Genomic DNA, 13,737 nt, shown 5'->3' on the forward strand with positions numbered 1-13,737 from the left:
TGTCAACAGTGATAAAAGGAGGGGGAAGGGGAAATGAATTGGTGTTAGCTGTGTGCAGGGAAGGTTTGCAGGACAAAGGGGAGGGAGCAGTTCTGAATGTGAGGCAAGTTACTTTAAGGGGAGTGAATAGAAATAAGGTTTTAAACGAGTGTGAGTCACATTCTGACTGACTTAATGCAAGTTGGAAGGAGAGGAAGAATATAGGCACAAGGGAAAAGTACCCCAGATCACCAGAGTTTATTGGGAAAGTAGTGATAAGTATCTCCATTTCATTGAAAGCCAGTAGGCTGCACACTAAGGAAGGCTTCTACTGCTGCTCACAGGTATTTCAGCCATGCCAGTTAACAGCAAGGTTAACAAACATGTGCAGCCTCGATTATCAGTAGCTGAAAATAGTAGAAGCTATTCTGTTTTCTTGCATTGAGTCAGCTGCTGAACCATTTGTCTCTGAAGCCAGTGACTGAATAGATGAGGAGCTTTCACTGTCATTGTTGGGTGTCTTCTTGGCTGAAAGTTTTTCTAACCTAACTGTTCCATTAATATATTCTCAAAACCTATTGACATGTCTGAGCTTATAACCTTCAACTTGACCACTTTGTTGTGTGTTGTTTCACACATCTTTACCAAAGCTTAAATACCAGAACACATGTCTGAGAGCTTTGAAATACTAATAAAACATTTCAGGTGGGTTTTTCAGTCACATGTAGAGGAGTGTTGGAGAAAAGCATAAGACAGCATGATTCTCCTCTACATTCCTTTTCAGAACCATTAACAATGCAGATGTAGCAATTTAGTGCACCTTATGTTAAATCAAAATTTGGGGTTTTATTACTTAGGGGTTTCTAAATGCCTTGTGTAGTTCAGGAGCAAGGGTAAGATTGATTTTACATTTCTGGAGCATTATTTTTGATGCAACACCCTTGATTATTGTTGCAAGGGAGTCAGCTCTCTTTGTTCTAGTTTTAGGACTGCGTGCTGTGATTACTGACACACAAATGTAATATATATGTATATAAAACTTGCTTGCGCAGTTTTATATAAAAATGTTCTAAGTTCAGATTCCTTAAATAACCCTTGGTTGAGATGCTAGTGCTGAAGTGTTGGCTTGTGAGTAGGAGGTAAATTATATGTTGTAGTGTTATATAAAACTGACTCACATGAGTAGGTGAGAATCCCAAGAATATCAGGACACCCACACCAGTGAAAGAAAGACTGAAGCTTCCTCTGTACAACATGTTCCAAAGCCTGCATTAACAAAAAACAGCTTTAATTTGCCTGAGTAGTAACAAAATTTTTCACTGTTTTAAAAAATGAAGTGCTGCAGCTTTGACTGTTTGCCTTGGAAAATGCATTTAAAAGGGAAGGAGTTTGTTCTGAAAAAGCTACCTGCAGTTCTTTGTGTTTTTTCCCGCATAAATAGCTGCTGAAAATCAATCAGGAAGTTAAATTATCCTTACAAGCAAGCAACAGATGTATTGGATTGCTGTATCCCTTTAGTTTTTAGTCTACCATGTAAGGAAACACAACTCTCTAAAGAGAATATTATTGCAAATATTTCTGTAGTTACACGAAACCTCTAACACCAGCTGTTTGAATTGGTAGGATCCTTGGTTGTAGAGACCTTAATTCCAGTGTGTTGTTAATCAATATTCCTCCAAGAGTAAAGTTCAAAATGAGATTTTCTCTTTACAAAAATACCTTACTGCAGTAGCCATAATTAATAGAATAAACTTCAGCTGTATTGTTTGCAGGGTAATAGTGCTGCTGACATTTCAAAAGGGGTGACCCAAATGTAACCCAGAAGCGCAGAAATAGAAATTATTTTCATTTAAATGTTTGTTCTTCCCTGAAATTCATTTTATGAAACTGTGTTAGCATTAACCTTCTGATGCAGACTATTTTTGTATGGCTCTATGGCATATGCCACATGAGCTTAGCCTCAGTTTCCTTATGCTTCTCCAGTGAACTCATCTGCATAAAATTTTTAAGATCTGCTTGGCCTTCTGCTTTGCCAAGCTGATTCCAATCTTCTTGACATCAACACAACCAGGAACTCTTTCTGTGTTTTTTGAGGTTTGAAAAATTATTCTTTCTATCTTTTTAGAGGCAGAGCTTTCCTGATAGAGCTTTCAGAGGGCTCTGTCAGGAGTTCTGGGTTTCTTCCTTAGCTCCTTCCCCTGTTTTTTTGCTTGCTTCAGGTTTCACTTGAAGGTTTGCTGTTTTAAGAATGTATAAATGCACCTTTGCCTGGTGCTTGTTACCTTTACAAGGTATTAAGTACCAAGCCTATTCTGATAGTGCTGAAAGTCTGGTTCTGGGCTTCTGACTCATCCAGCTTCGGGTGGTCTCTTCAGCTGTGGGATTCTCTACATCCAGGAGAAAGCTGGGTTTGTGTACAGCCTCAGGTGCTTGCATTGTTCTCTTCAGTGGAGAGCAGGATGTGTGTGCACCTGAGGTGCACCAGCACAGCAGACCTTGCTCTCTGCAGGCATGTTCACTCACCAGGGTGCATCCTCAATCCATGCTCTTTGTGTTTGCTTGATAAAAGAAAAATATTTTATTTTCAGGCTAATACGCCTCAAAGTGCTGGAGCTGTTACGGTCTAGTGGAGGGCCAAACTATGGTTCCCTCTTATTTGTGAAAGATCCTACTGTGCCCAAGGGCCATTGCAAACCCTACACTGCAGAGGCGTTATGAATAGTAGCAAGGTTGTAGCAGCATGTGCACTGCATCCCAATGAGATTCTGCTGCTTTCTGCTAGGAAAAAAATAGCAGATTTCCTTGATGAATGGACAGAGATTCACACACAAGCCACAGGATTCACTCTGAAGAAGGGGAACATTTAAAGATTAAATGCAAAAGGATCTGAAAGAATTTGCCATTGACTGGTGCTTTTTGCATGGTTGGACTTTGCTGCTGAAAGTAAGTGCAACTGAGACATCTCAAATGATTTTTTTCCACCCTTTTCTGAAACTTTTGACCATGTGGGCTGAGCTTCTAACAGGATATGAATCTGCGTATCATAGCTCTGATTTATATTCTTGGATAGAGCTATTATTAAGGTGTCATATGAACAGATGGGACATGAATGATGAAGCTCAGATTGGGTAACTACCAGTTGAGAGGAAATGACTAATTGAACTTCAGAGAACAAGAAGTCTGTCTTCTTGCAGTCAAAATATGTAAAACAAAAATACGTATTTGTCCCTTCAGTGTAGCTGAAGGTCTGTTTCTTCTGCTTTTGACAGCATGGAACCTTTATGTCCATATTGGCAGCTTGTCTGACTGCAATAATGTAGAACATACTGAAGTTTGTTTTAAATAGATGCTGCATATTTTGAAGATTATGTAAAGTATTGCTTTTTAGCAGCTTAGTGCAACTAACTATCTTATAAGTTCTGTGTGATGTGGACTATAAAGATGGGGAAGTTCTTTACACTTCAAATCTAATTGTTGTGATTATAAACTGGAGACATTTCATGATTTTTTTCTCCTCTATAAGCTGCTTTTCATTGCCCTAGAATCCAATGAAAATAATTTGGACTTCTTATGTTTTGTAACTACATTAGGCAGACATCTTTAGAATTCTTATATTAAAACTGTGAAAGCTACACAGATGAATGCTTTCAAAATAAATTGAATATCCTCCATTTCCACTTCCATTAACTCCTACCTGTATCATAAACTCAATCTTGTGTGCCATGTTTAAATTTTGTCAAGTGTTAGTGTCAAATAATGTTAATTAATTGGCATAATTAGCAATTAAAAAACTGTAGCACTTGAGGAATTTGAGTCTGAGCAATGTGAATCCAAGCAGTGATTCATGTTGCTAACGGTATAATCACAGAGGACTTGACACGTTCAGATAACTAACTGGAACTTTAAAACCAATGTAGTGCACTTGATTGACCTCAATCTATGATTGACACATCTGTGATGTGTCTGGTCAAATTTTAAATGCTGAAAAGTGGATGGGTTGCAAGTACAGGAAGAAAATCCCAACTACTTATGACAAAGCAATTTCATCATTGGGTAGGAGAAGAGAGTGAATACTTAGTAGCAAAATATCACCAGAGATATCCAGCTTTAAGCATAGGGGTGTTTCTGTGGCTCTGTTTCTATTGGTACTGCAGAAATGAGGAAGATAAAACTATGTTGATCATTTATATAACCTCTGTTTGCAGAGTTATTATGGGTAAATTATTTATTGTTATTATTATGATGGCAGCTACTTTGTACTTTCCTTCATTTACCACCAACAAAATGATGAGTTTATGTCTATAAATATTTTGAAGTCATCAACTTTGTTGCTGCTACCTAAGAAGTTTAACTTAAGGAGATAATCAGTGGAAGTTATGACATGAAAACAGGAGATAGTCTATAGCAGCAAAGATTTTATGAGTACAGTCTGAAAATGAATGCAAAAAGCAAAGCAGAACAATTTCTTATTTGTCAGCAGATAAAGTCATCAATGTTTAAGTGGCTTCATTTCACTCTAATGAAGAAATCTAGCTTTATGGAAAACATGCTCCTGTGGTTGACATACTTTTAAAGTTGGTAGTTTTTTCTTTGCTATTCAGTTTCTTATTGTCAGAGCCATTTGTAAATCAGTCTGAATTTGTTCATTTTTGGTTGTTATCCTGAAGGGAAGGAGGAGCATCCAAATAGTTCACCTATGCCAAAGAAAAGTTAAATAGGATTGTACCTATTCTCACTTTTTCTGTTTGTCTGAACTGGCATAATTAATATTTCACTATTTATGCAATTTTACTAAAATTTAAGTTGATTTGCTGAGAAATACTGTATTTGCAGCAGAAGTTGGCAAGGAATACGTTTATTCCTGTCCTCTTTACCACATTTTCTTGCTACCAGATGCAACTTGGTTATTGCTATGTTTGTAGTTCATCTCTGATAGTCTTACAATAAGTCATCTTTACTGTTGAAGAAGGTCTGTGGTTTATTCTTGAGCTGTCTCTGCTCTGTAGCTGTTAGTTGTAGTCTTACTCATTTGCTGCATTTGTGTAAGTACTACTGCAACAGTAGGTTATTGTGCATTCCAATTGATTTCAGGCCTCAAACTGTTTTAAAAACATGACTAATGTACTGAAAGCAGTTGGCCTCAAAGAATCTGCAAAAAAGAAAGACTTGTTTTGTAAACTTCACTTCAAGCAATTAACAATGAGTATTGAATGGAAAAAAAAGAACAGTCTTTGAGCAAAAACTGACATTATATTTAAATTAGAATTGTGTGTTTGTTGTCTGCAAAGAAATGTCTTTGCCCAGCTGCAAATCACAGACATTAAGGCCCCACAATCATGAGTTGCCACTAAAAATAATTATCTTCCTGCCTTTTTATTCTTTTGTAAATCTGTGCAGACTTGGAGACTTTGTTTTGTTATATTTTCTTCCTCTGTTGTCTTTGCTCCATCCCTAACAGCTGGGAGGGGAAATTGCAAAGCAATTACAAATAGATAGTTTGTTGCTTACAAAAATGAAGGTGTAGAAGAATTAATTTTGAATTATTTTTTTACCTCAGTTGAAAGAAACTGCAGAAATTAGTAGACACTGGAACTTATACTGGCAGGTAGAGTGAGCAAACACCACTTTATTGTAGTTCTGAAAGTATCAAACATTTTATTTTTTTTGGCCAGCTACACTAACTTCAGAGTAACTACCACTAAAAAAGCAGTTCTGTATTACTTGGAAAGATTTTTCTGGATCAAAATACAGAATGTTTATATCTTGTTGTGTTAGATTTTGTTAAAGACACTAAGACCTGGAAGATCTTTCCCATTTTTTCACAGAAGGAGCACTATATTTAAGTTACACAGTGCAATGGGTACATACGGAATCCCGGAGTGATTAAAATACCTTTAAGAAATTCATCTCAAAGATGGCATTTAATGTTTACAGAACATAAATATGCTGAACAGAATCTGCTATTTATGACAGGGGACTTGGAGTTGTCATTGTCTTTACACAGAGTGGCATTGCCAAGTGACTCCAAAATGGGCAAAAAATCAAATTCATTTGCTAATACTTTAGCTGGTAGAATTGGTGGGGGAGAGGGAGTGTCTGCTTCTGTTTCAAAACAAATGTGACAGTTCTGGAAAGCACATTTTTAAAATCAATCTGAAATATAAATAATCCTCAATCATGAAGCATCAAAAGCATTGCTGTTTCTGAAAGACAAGAGAAAATTGAAGATACACTTCTTGCCTTGGAAGTGTCTCTTATGATTACAATTATTCTGTCCCTGGACCTAAGCAGAAATTCTGTTTTGCAATTGCAAGTTCTGCATTAATGCCAGCAAACCGAATAAACCTTTTTTGAATAATTGTTGTATTTATTTTCAGTTCATACCAAAGTCACTTTTTGTAGATGATATCTGGGGGAATTAAACACCTTTTTTTTCCTTTAATTGGTTCTGTTCATCCAGAATTTAAATTTATAGTAAACAATTTGTAAGTATTCATTTATGTATTATATTTTGTATTAATTTTTGCTTTTCTTTCCTGTTTTTGTTTCTTACTTAGGTGTATGATTGCTGATGAGGTAAGTGATGTTCCTGTTCCTCTAACACTGTCTTAATGCACTTTGTGCAGATGTGACTTTTTTTGTCTGAGAGGTTTGGGCAGAAAGGCTGGTAATAAAAGAATCCTAATTTGTGTGATAGATATCAGCAGATATCCTGAAAATACCTAAGTGAGGCAAAAATTGAAACTTGACATAAGTTTAGAAGAATCATTGAGAAAACTTTAAAAGGTTACTTTTAATTATAGGTTAAATCTCCTGTACAGTTAAATTTTAAAAACACTGACTCAGTTGATTTTTTTGAAGTGCTTTATAATTGCATAGCAAGTTATTTTTAGTGCATTATTAGACATTCCTGGCCCAAAGAGATTTTTAACAGATATGGTTTCTAAAGATGATTTTTTTAACTGATCTAATCAAGTAGTAATAGTAAAATTCATTGTCCATACATTTAAAAATATATGTGGTATTCCATATCAGGGAAATAGGAGTCCAGCATTTCGTCCCCCAGATAAGACATTTTTGTAATAATGTTCTTGAATTGTTCAGTATAAAACCTTTCTCAAAAAGAGAATTGCTGTAGTCTCACAATTCCAATTTGGGTTTTCTTGACACACTAGGAGGGAGAGGGAGATGAGTTACTGGGATTTAAGCATCTCCTCGTACCATAAAAATCTCATTACATCTGGAGATAAACTATCCTGGCATAGAATGCAAAATATCTAGGAGCTGTGGAGAATACAAAAGTATTCAGGGGAAAAGGGAAGCTTGGGAAAAATCAAAATATCAGCAGTAGCTATTTTCTTATTAAAACAGTTTATTTCCCTCCTTGAACTAGAAAATGAGCTGTGCATAATTATGTTAGCAATAAAAAGTCCTGGAAGGTACATTTATTCCAAAATAAAGATTGTCTATTTTGTAATGACAATAGGTGTGGCACTGGAGGAAGTATTGTGCACTGGTGTGTATGCTTTTTGACATGTATGTGCTTTTTGACATATCTCTAAATAAGAAAATGTTGGTAAAATTAAGTATCAGTATTGTGAGCTTGTATGTAAAAAGAAATTATGGGAGAAAACTCAAGGTCAGAGAATTACTCTACACATCCCTGGGCTGTGTAAGGATTAAAGTAAGATAAAACCAGTATTTTTTGAAAGGTGATCTACAAATATGTTTCTATTTCTTCTTAGAGTGGGGGGAGACAACATTTTTCCCCCAAAATTTCAGTGTCATTCATTTCGATGCGGGTTAAAGATGGGTTTATATCAAAACTCAAGACCATAATATTTTCTCCAGTTTTTCTAATCTCTCACATTGTTACCTACCTGCTGCTCAGCTCTGTGGGATCTGCATCCAGCCCTGGGTGTGCTGATGATAAAAGCCTTGCTTTTATTCCATATTCATTTCAACCCAGTGCCTGGATTATCACCAGGGCCTGCACAGCCTGAGTTAGAGACACAGCCGTGGCAGGAAACTAAAAGTTAACGTTATTTTATTGGGTTTTTTTTTCACTTGGAATTATTTTCAGATGACCTAAGTACTCCTGGTAACACAAGGGGGACTTGCAGGAAGATTTTAATGAAAACTTGGAATTTTGACTGGAAACTGAGTATCACAATAGCTTTCCTATTGTTTTCTTTCTAGTAATAGTAGAAAAATGCATTGTTTTCTTTTGTACTTGGGAAATCTCTTTATTACATCATTAAGTCGGTCCATTTAGACTCAGTACTGGAGATGTAAGTTGTTGTTTTACGTCTCACTGCTGTAAGTAGCTAGATAGCAGCAAATCCACTCAAATCTCCACTGGACTCCATGGAAAACCTGCCCAGAGCATTTTAAGGCCCATCTCTGCTTTGGTGTTTCACAGGAGTTTGGAACTGTCTCTTGCCATGTGAACAAGCAGAGAAAATAGCTGTATTCTTTGATAAAATCTGGGGAGGAGGAGGGAAAGTGTGTGATATCTTTTAAACAAAGCCATAAATTCTGAATCTCATAATCATCTGTTGCCATGATTATTCACAGATGGGAGCATTCCCACCTTGGCAATATGTACTTTCCTGTTAAATGTAAATCTTTTGACTCTTCCCCTTGTCTGTACATCTGAATTCTCACTTTCTCATCTGTGGTGCAGGCCAAGGAGAAACCATCAGCCCTGGTGAATCAGAGCAGTAGTTGCTTTTTGTTGCCTCACTGGGTCAAACCCAAAGCTCTTTGTTCTTCACTTGCCTATGCAATTGAGGACAAAGTTGTTATTGTAAGAAGGCATCCTAAATTTTTCTTTCCTTTGCATAGTATTTTAAAAATGTTTTTGGTAGCTTAACAAATTAAAAAGTTTGATTTTTTTTTTTTTTTTAGTCTCTCCTATTAGGACTCTGAACTGAAAATGTTCTGAGATTAATGGAAATAGTTCTTCTGACTTTGATGAGCTAACCAGATATAATACATGTATTAATACATTCAGCTAGGAAAATCTTGTTTCATAAGGATGATCTGTGGTAACAAAGTAATAATTAAATACATCTACATAAGCAGCTCTTTGACTGGGTTTCCTTGATTTGGTTCTGTCTTTGCAAAATCTTTTGGGCTCTTCTGAATGGAATATGCTTTCTGAGCAGAGACTTCTGGTTTTAATATTGTTTTTTTCTTTTATTTTCCCAGATGGGACTAGGAAAAACAATTCAAGCAATTGCCATTTCATATTACTATAAAAATGAATGGCCTCTCTTAATTGTAGTGCCTTCCTCTCTGAGATACCCTTGGGTGGATGAGATAGAGAAGTGGATTCCAGAACTTTCTCCAGATGACATTAGCATCATTCAGAACAAAACTGATATTGGGTGAGTACACTTTGTTCTTCTCTAGAGCGGCTTGCTCACCACCCCCTGCTCAGGGCTACCCTCTAGGCTATCAGAAACACCCTCTGGGCTATCAGCCACTCCTCCCAGTTTTCTGTTCTTGTATTATAGTAGTTACTCATTTGCATTGAAGTTGAGGCATCTGCTTTTTGCAAAGTAGCAAATGCTTGTCTTCTGAAAATTAGATTACTTCAGTGTGTCTCAAATTGAACATACACAGTTATTTCTCAACTCTGATGAACTCATTAGCTTCTGTAAAACATTTTGGGAGAACTTCTGGTGTACATTACAAAATAAGGAAGTAATTACTGTTAGAATTCCATTTAGCACACTGAGAAAATTTGAAAGTTTGAATAAGTAATCCCTAAATAACTGAAAAGGTCATCATGACCTACGCTTTCTATCTTTAGATTTAATAGCATGAATTCATCAGAGAGGCTATGTCTTGGGTGTTATTAGAATAACTCTCCTATTACCCTGAATTGCAAGGGTGGTTTTTGTCTGCTTTACTGTAAATGACTTGGTTGATTTTATGCTAATATTTAGATGATGTTCTAAAACTTTGGTGTGAGGGAGACTGATCTTCATGTTTTCTGGGAATATCAGAGAGTGACTTGACTGCCAAGATGTGCTGTTTGGAATCTTCCTGGTAACCACAGAAATCCAACTAAAAATATATTTTGAAAGCTTCATCAAAGGGTAATTCCTACTGCTAGTCAAAATTAAAGTTCATTACAGGAAATGGAAAGTAAAATTAGCTTTTTTTTCTAAAGGTATTTATCTGAAAGGTACTTGGTGCTTATAGTGCTGGATGCATAAAGGGGAAATGTGGACTAGACAAAATGATGGGAAAGTTAAATGGCAGATGAAATTCTGTTCATTTTAAGATTCTTTTTTTTAAAGAGTAGCTTAACTACTTACCTTAACTATTATTACGTATTTTTATTCAAAAACAAGGAAAGATGAAAGCTTGGGTTTCTGCTCATTTAACTCCCAGGAGGCTTCCTAGCTATAAGTGATGTTACTGTTGAACTAATTAATATTTTAACATTAAAAAGTCTTTCATGCATGTGTAAGAAAATGTAAAAATACAGCTGCCAAATTTGGTTTAGCATTTCATTAAATTCTGCTTCCATATGTTAAGCTTTGATTTCTCTCAGTTTAATACTTGGCTTTTTTTAAAAACTTCAAGAACTAAGTTTACTGCTTGAGTGTTTACTTCTTGATTAAAAAAGGTTAAAATAAACTTAGGGATCAGTTTAGGTTTGTAATTTCTGGCCAAATATGAAAATGGAATTTTCTTGAATAAACTGGTTCCACTAAAATAAATAAGTTTATTTGTAATTTTTTTTCTGTACCCTTCAGAAAGGGTAAGGGAAAATTCTGCTTTCCTGGTTGCCACATTTATCTGTTTAGTGACAGCCAGAGTTTGCAGTGCCCACAGTGCCAGTGCTCAAACCACTGCACCTTCCATATCCAGGAGCATGAATGTGTAGCTGCATTTACTTTCTTCCTCTTAAATCCTCAAGCAAACTTTAGCTTGCTTGGTGTCTTGATCTCTTGCTACTGAAGAACAAACAGAAATGATGCCAGCAGGGCAGTGCTGTGTGACAGATGGGTAGACCAGCTATGACCCCATCCTGATGACTTGTGTGTCTAACAGCTTTGAGTTCCTGTGCTGCTCCTGAAGGACCACAGTGCTCTCTAGTGATGTGAAAATCAGTTCATGCCATGGACCTGTATACGTCTTGAAATTCGTTATTAAAACTTCATTTTCAATTAAATATCATTTTTTCATCTTGTGCCATGTTGACTCTGTGCTTCCAGGTTTTTTCTGTTTTCTTCTTGTTCTATTTAAGCAAAAAAGCTGGAAAACAGCTCTGACAGGAATGGTTTTTCCAGGTGGTGAGGTTCAGCCCAGTCTGTACTGTCACAGTGCCCAAATACTCAGGGGCAGTCTGCTTAATCCTCTCAGACTGCTGGTGAGGGGAATCTCTGTACCCAGAGCAGTAGAAAGCTTGCACAGAGACATAACTGAAGTAATAATTACTTCAGGTGTTTGGGTGCTAAGTAAGATCTTGGCTTGTGTGTAACTTTTTGTCCACAAAGTGGATTTTTCCAATGGGGTGCCCCCAGAAAGGAGCACAGGGTGAAGCAATGGATCCAGTTAAATGAAATTCCTTTGAAATGCAATGTGTGCCTTCTGAAAATAGTTATGAAATGTGTGTGGTTGAGAAGTGTGAGATGTTTTAAACACCAAAAGCTGTTGTTGTTAGCCTGACAGCCCACGTGTCAATCAATCCGAAAGGAGACACACATACCTTCTGAGATTAATTTTTTACAATCTCTCTGCTATATTAATTGTCCTACAGTAAAAATTTACTAAGAAAACTTGTGGATTTTCTCTTTCAGGGGAATATCAACAAGCAAAGTAACAATTCTGGGGTATGGGCTGTTGACATCTGATGCACAGACTTTGGTAGACACTTTGTACAGGCAGAAGTTTAAGGTGGTTGTGATTGATGAATCGCACTATATGAAATCCAGAAATGCCACCCGTAGCAAGATTTTACTGCCAATTGTTCAGAACGCTCTCAGAGCTGTTCTCCTTACTGGAACTCCTGCTCTAGGAAGACCTGAAGAGGTATTTGACATGTTGTCTTATATTTGTTCTTATATTTGGTTTTGTTTGGTTGGGTTTTTGGTTTTTTTTTTTTTTTTGCAGATAGTATCAGTAATAAATTTTCAGTTTTGTAATTTCGCTGAATATATTCAATTACATGCATTATGACATCAAAAATTGTACTGGCTGCATCAGGAAGGACAGTTATAATGATCTAAACCAATTTTGTTTGAGTTGATTTTCAAACTTGTTTCAAGCTTGTGCACAGGTGACTCGAGATAGTGGTTTTTGTAAGAAATTAATCTTCCATGTAACAACTTATTATTGGGTGAAATAAAAAATAAAGAGCCTAAGCAGAAAACTGCTTGTTTCTCCTGGGTGGAGGGGTCTACAGAGTTATATAAATAGTATTTTATGCTTCAGAATTCCTCACTATGTAAATAGAACTTAGGCCAAGACCTTTTATGAATTTAATTTGTTCAAAGAATTCATAACTTGAAGATGATGTCTGTGATATGGAAAAGAGCTTGGTATATCATGAGTACTTAGCTAAAAATTTAATATGAATATTTCTGTTTATGGGTGTGGATAATTACTAAAACTTCCTGTACAAAGACATTGCAACCAACCCTGGATGCAGAATTAAAGTTAGAAAGTGTTCTAACTTTATATAGTACATGGATACTGAGACCAGTATCATTGTTAAAGGTCTATAAAGGAAATTCCATACAATCTGTCCTTGACCACAGCAATAGGATCAAAATTCATGACCAAATAGAAAATAATTTGAGATACTTTTTTAGTGATACTGATGTTCTTCAGTGGCTCAGAAGGCAGAGTATAAAAAGCATTAAATGTCTTTAATCAGTTTTGTGTCATAAGCAGAATCTTTGTACAAAGTCTTTAAATGTATAGAGAATTATCTCAGAAGCCAGGAAGCTTTGACAGTATAGCAGCTTGTAAAGCAGGATTCTTCCTGGTTAAAGTCATCTAAACTGATATTTACCTCCTGCTACTCAGCAGGTAAAAAAAGCTGTGAAAATTTTGGTCTGCATTGATACTGTCCATTTTTTGAAGAAAAACTTAAGAATTGAGAAGGTTTTTCATGTATTTTAGGAAGCGGTCCACTCATGCAATACCTGCCCTGAAGCTTTGCAGAAGCCCATGTACCTGGCAAATGATAAAAACTGTATTTTTAGGAATAACTTAATCTCATCCATGTTTTCTTGTTGAATGTGAACCTTTTCCAAGCTCTCAGTGCTGTTACAGGTCTGAGTGCTCTGTTCTTTGAGGGCTTCCCACAACTGTCCTCTCTGAAGACTCCTGCATCCTGTGGAATTTCTTTTGCATGCAGGCCAAGCAGTGTGGTTTTTGTGCACATATTAAATATAAACTTAGCACAAGAACCATATATAGATTATTTTTTATTAGTCTTCCATTCACAGGCAATTTTAAATTTTTCACTGTTGCTGTTTTATTTTTTATACAGCTCTTCATGCAGATTGAGGCACTGTTTCCAAGAAGGTTTGGAACTTGGAATGAATATGCTAAAAAATACTGTGATGCTCGTGTCAGGTATTACAGCCTTTGCTTATTTACATTCTTAGGAGCATCTCTGACTTTTCTTGTCATGCCAAGTGAGAGAATCAGTTCTCTCTATTGCTCTATTACACCGTCTTGCCTTGAAACCCAGGGTCCACAACCACCTCCTCCATCAAGGAGCAT

The 13,737-nt window shown here is 36.3% G+C and overlaps 1 protein-coding gene across 2 annotated transcripts in view; it reads left to right on the plus strand.

Moving 5' to 3' along the window:
- Positions 1-13,737, plus strand: part of ZRANB3 (zinc finger RANBP2-type containing 3) — a 41,111-nt gene that overhangs the window by 11,707 nt on the left and 15,667 nt on the right. For both annotated transcript variants that reach the window (XM_077784907.1, XM_021548723.2), the window contains exons 3-6: positions 6,537-6,555; positions 9,193-9,371; positions 11,802-12,033; positions 13,502-13,587. In XM_077784907.1, coding sequence (XP_077641033.1) covers positions 6,537-6,555; positions 9,193-9,371; positions 11,802-12,033; positions 13,502-13,587 — 516 coding nt within the window. The remainder of the gene's footprint in view (positions 1-6,536; positions 6,556-9,192; positions 9,372-11,801; positions 12,034-13,501; positions 13,588-13,737) is intronic.

This window comes from Lonchura striata, chromosome 8 (genome assembly GCF_046129695.1).
Source record: "Lonchura striata isolate bLonStr1 chromosome 8, bLonStr1.mat, whole genome shotgun sequence".
Lineage (NCBI taxonomy): Eukaryota > Metazoa > Chordata > Aves > Passeriformes > Estrildidae > Lonchura > Lonchura striata.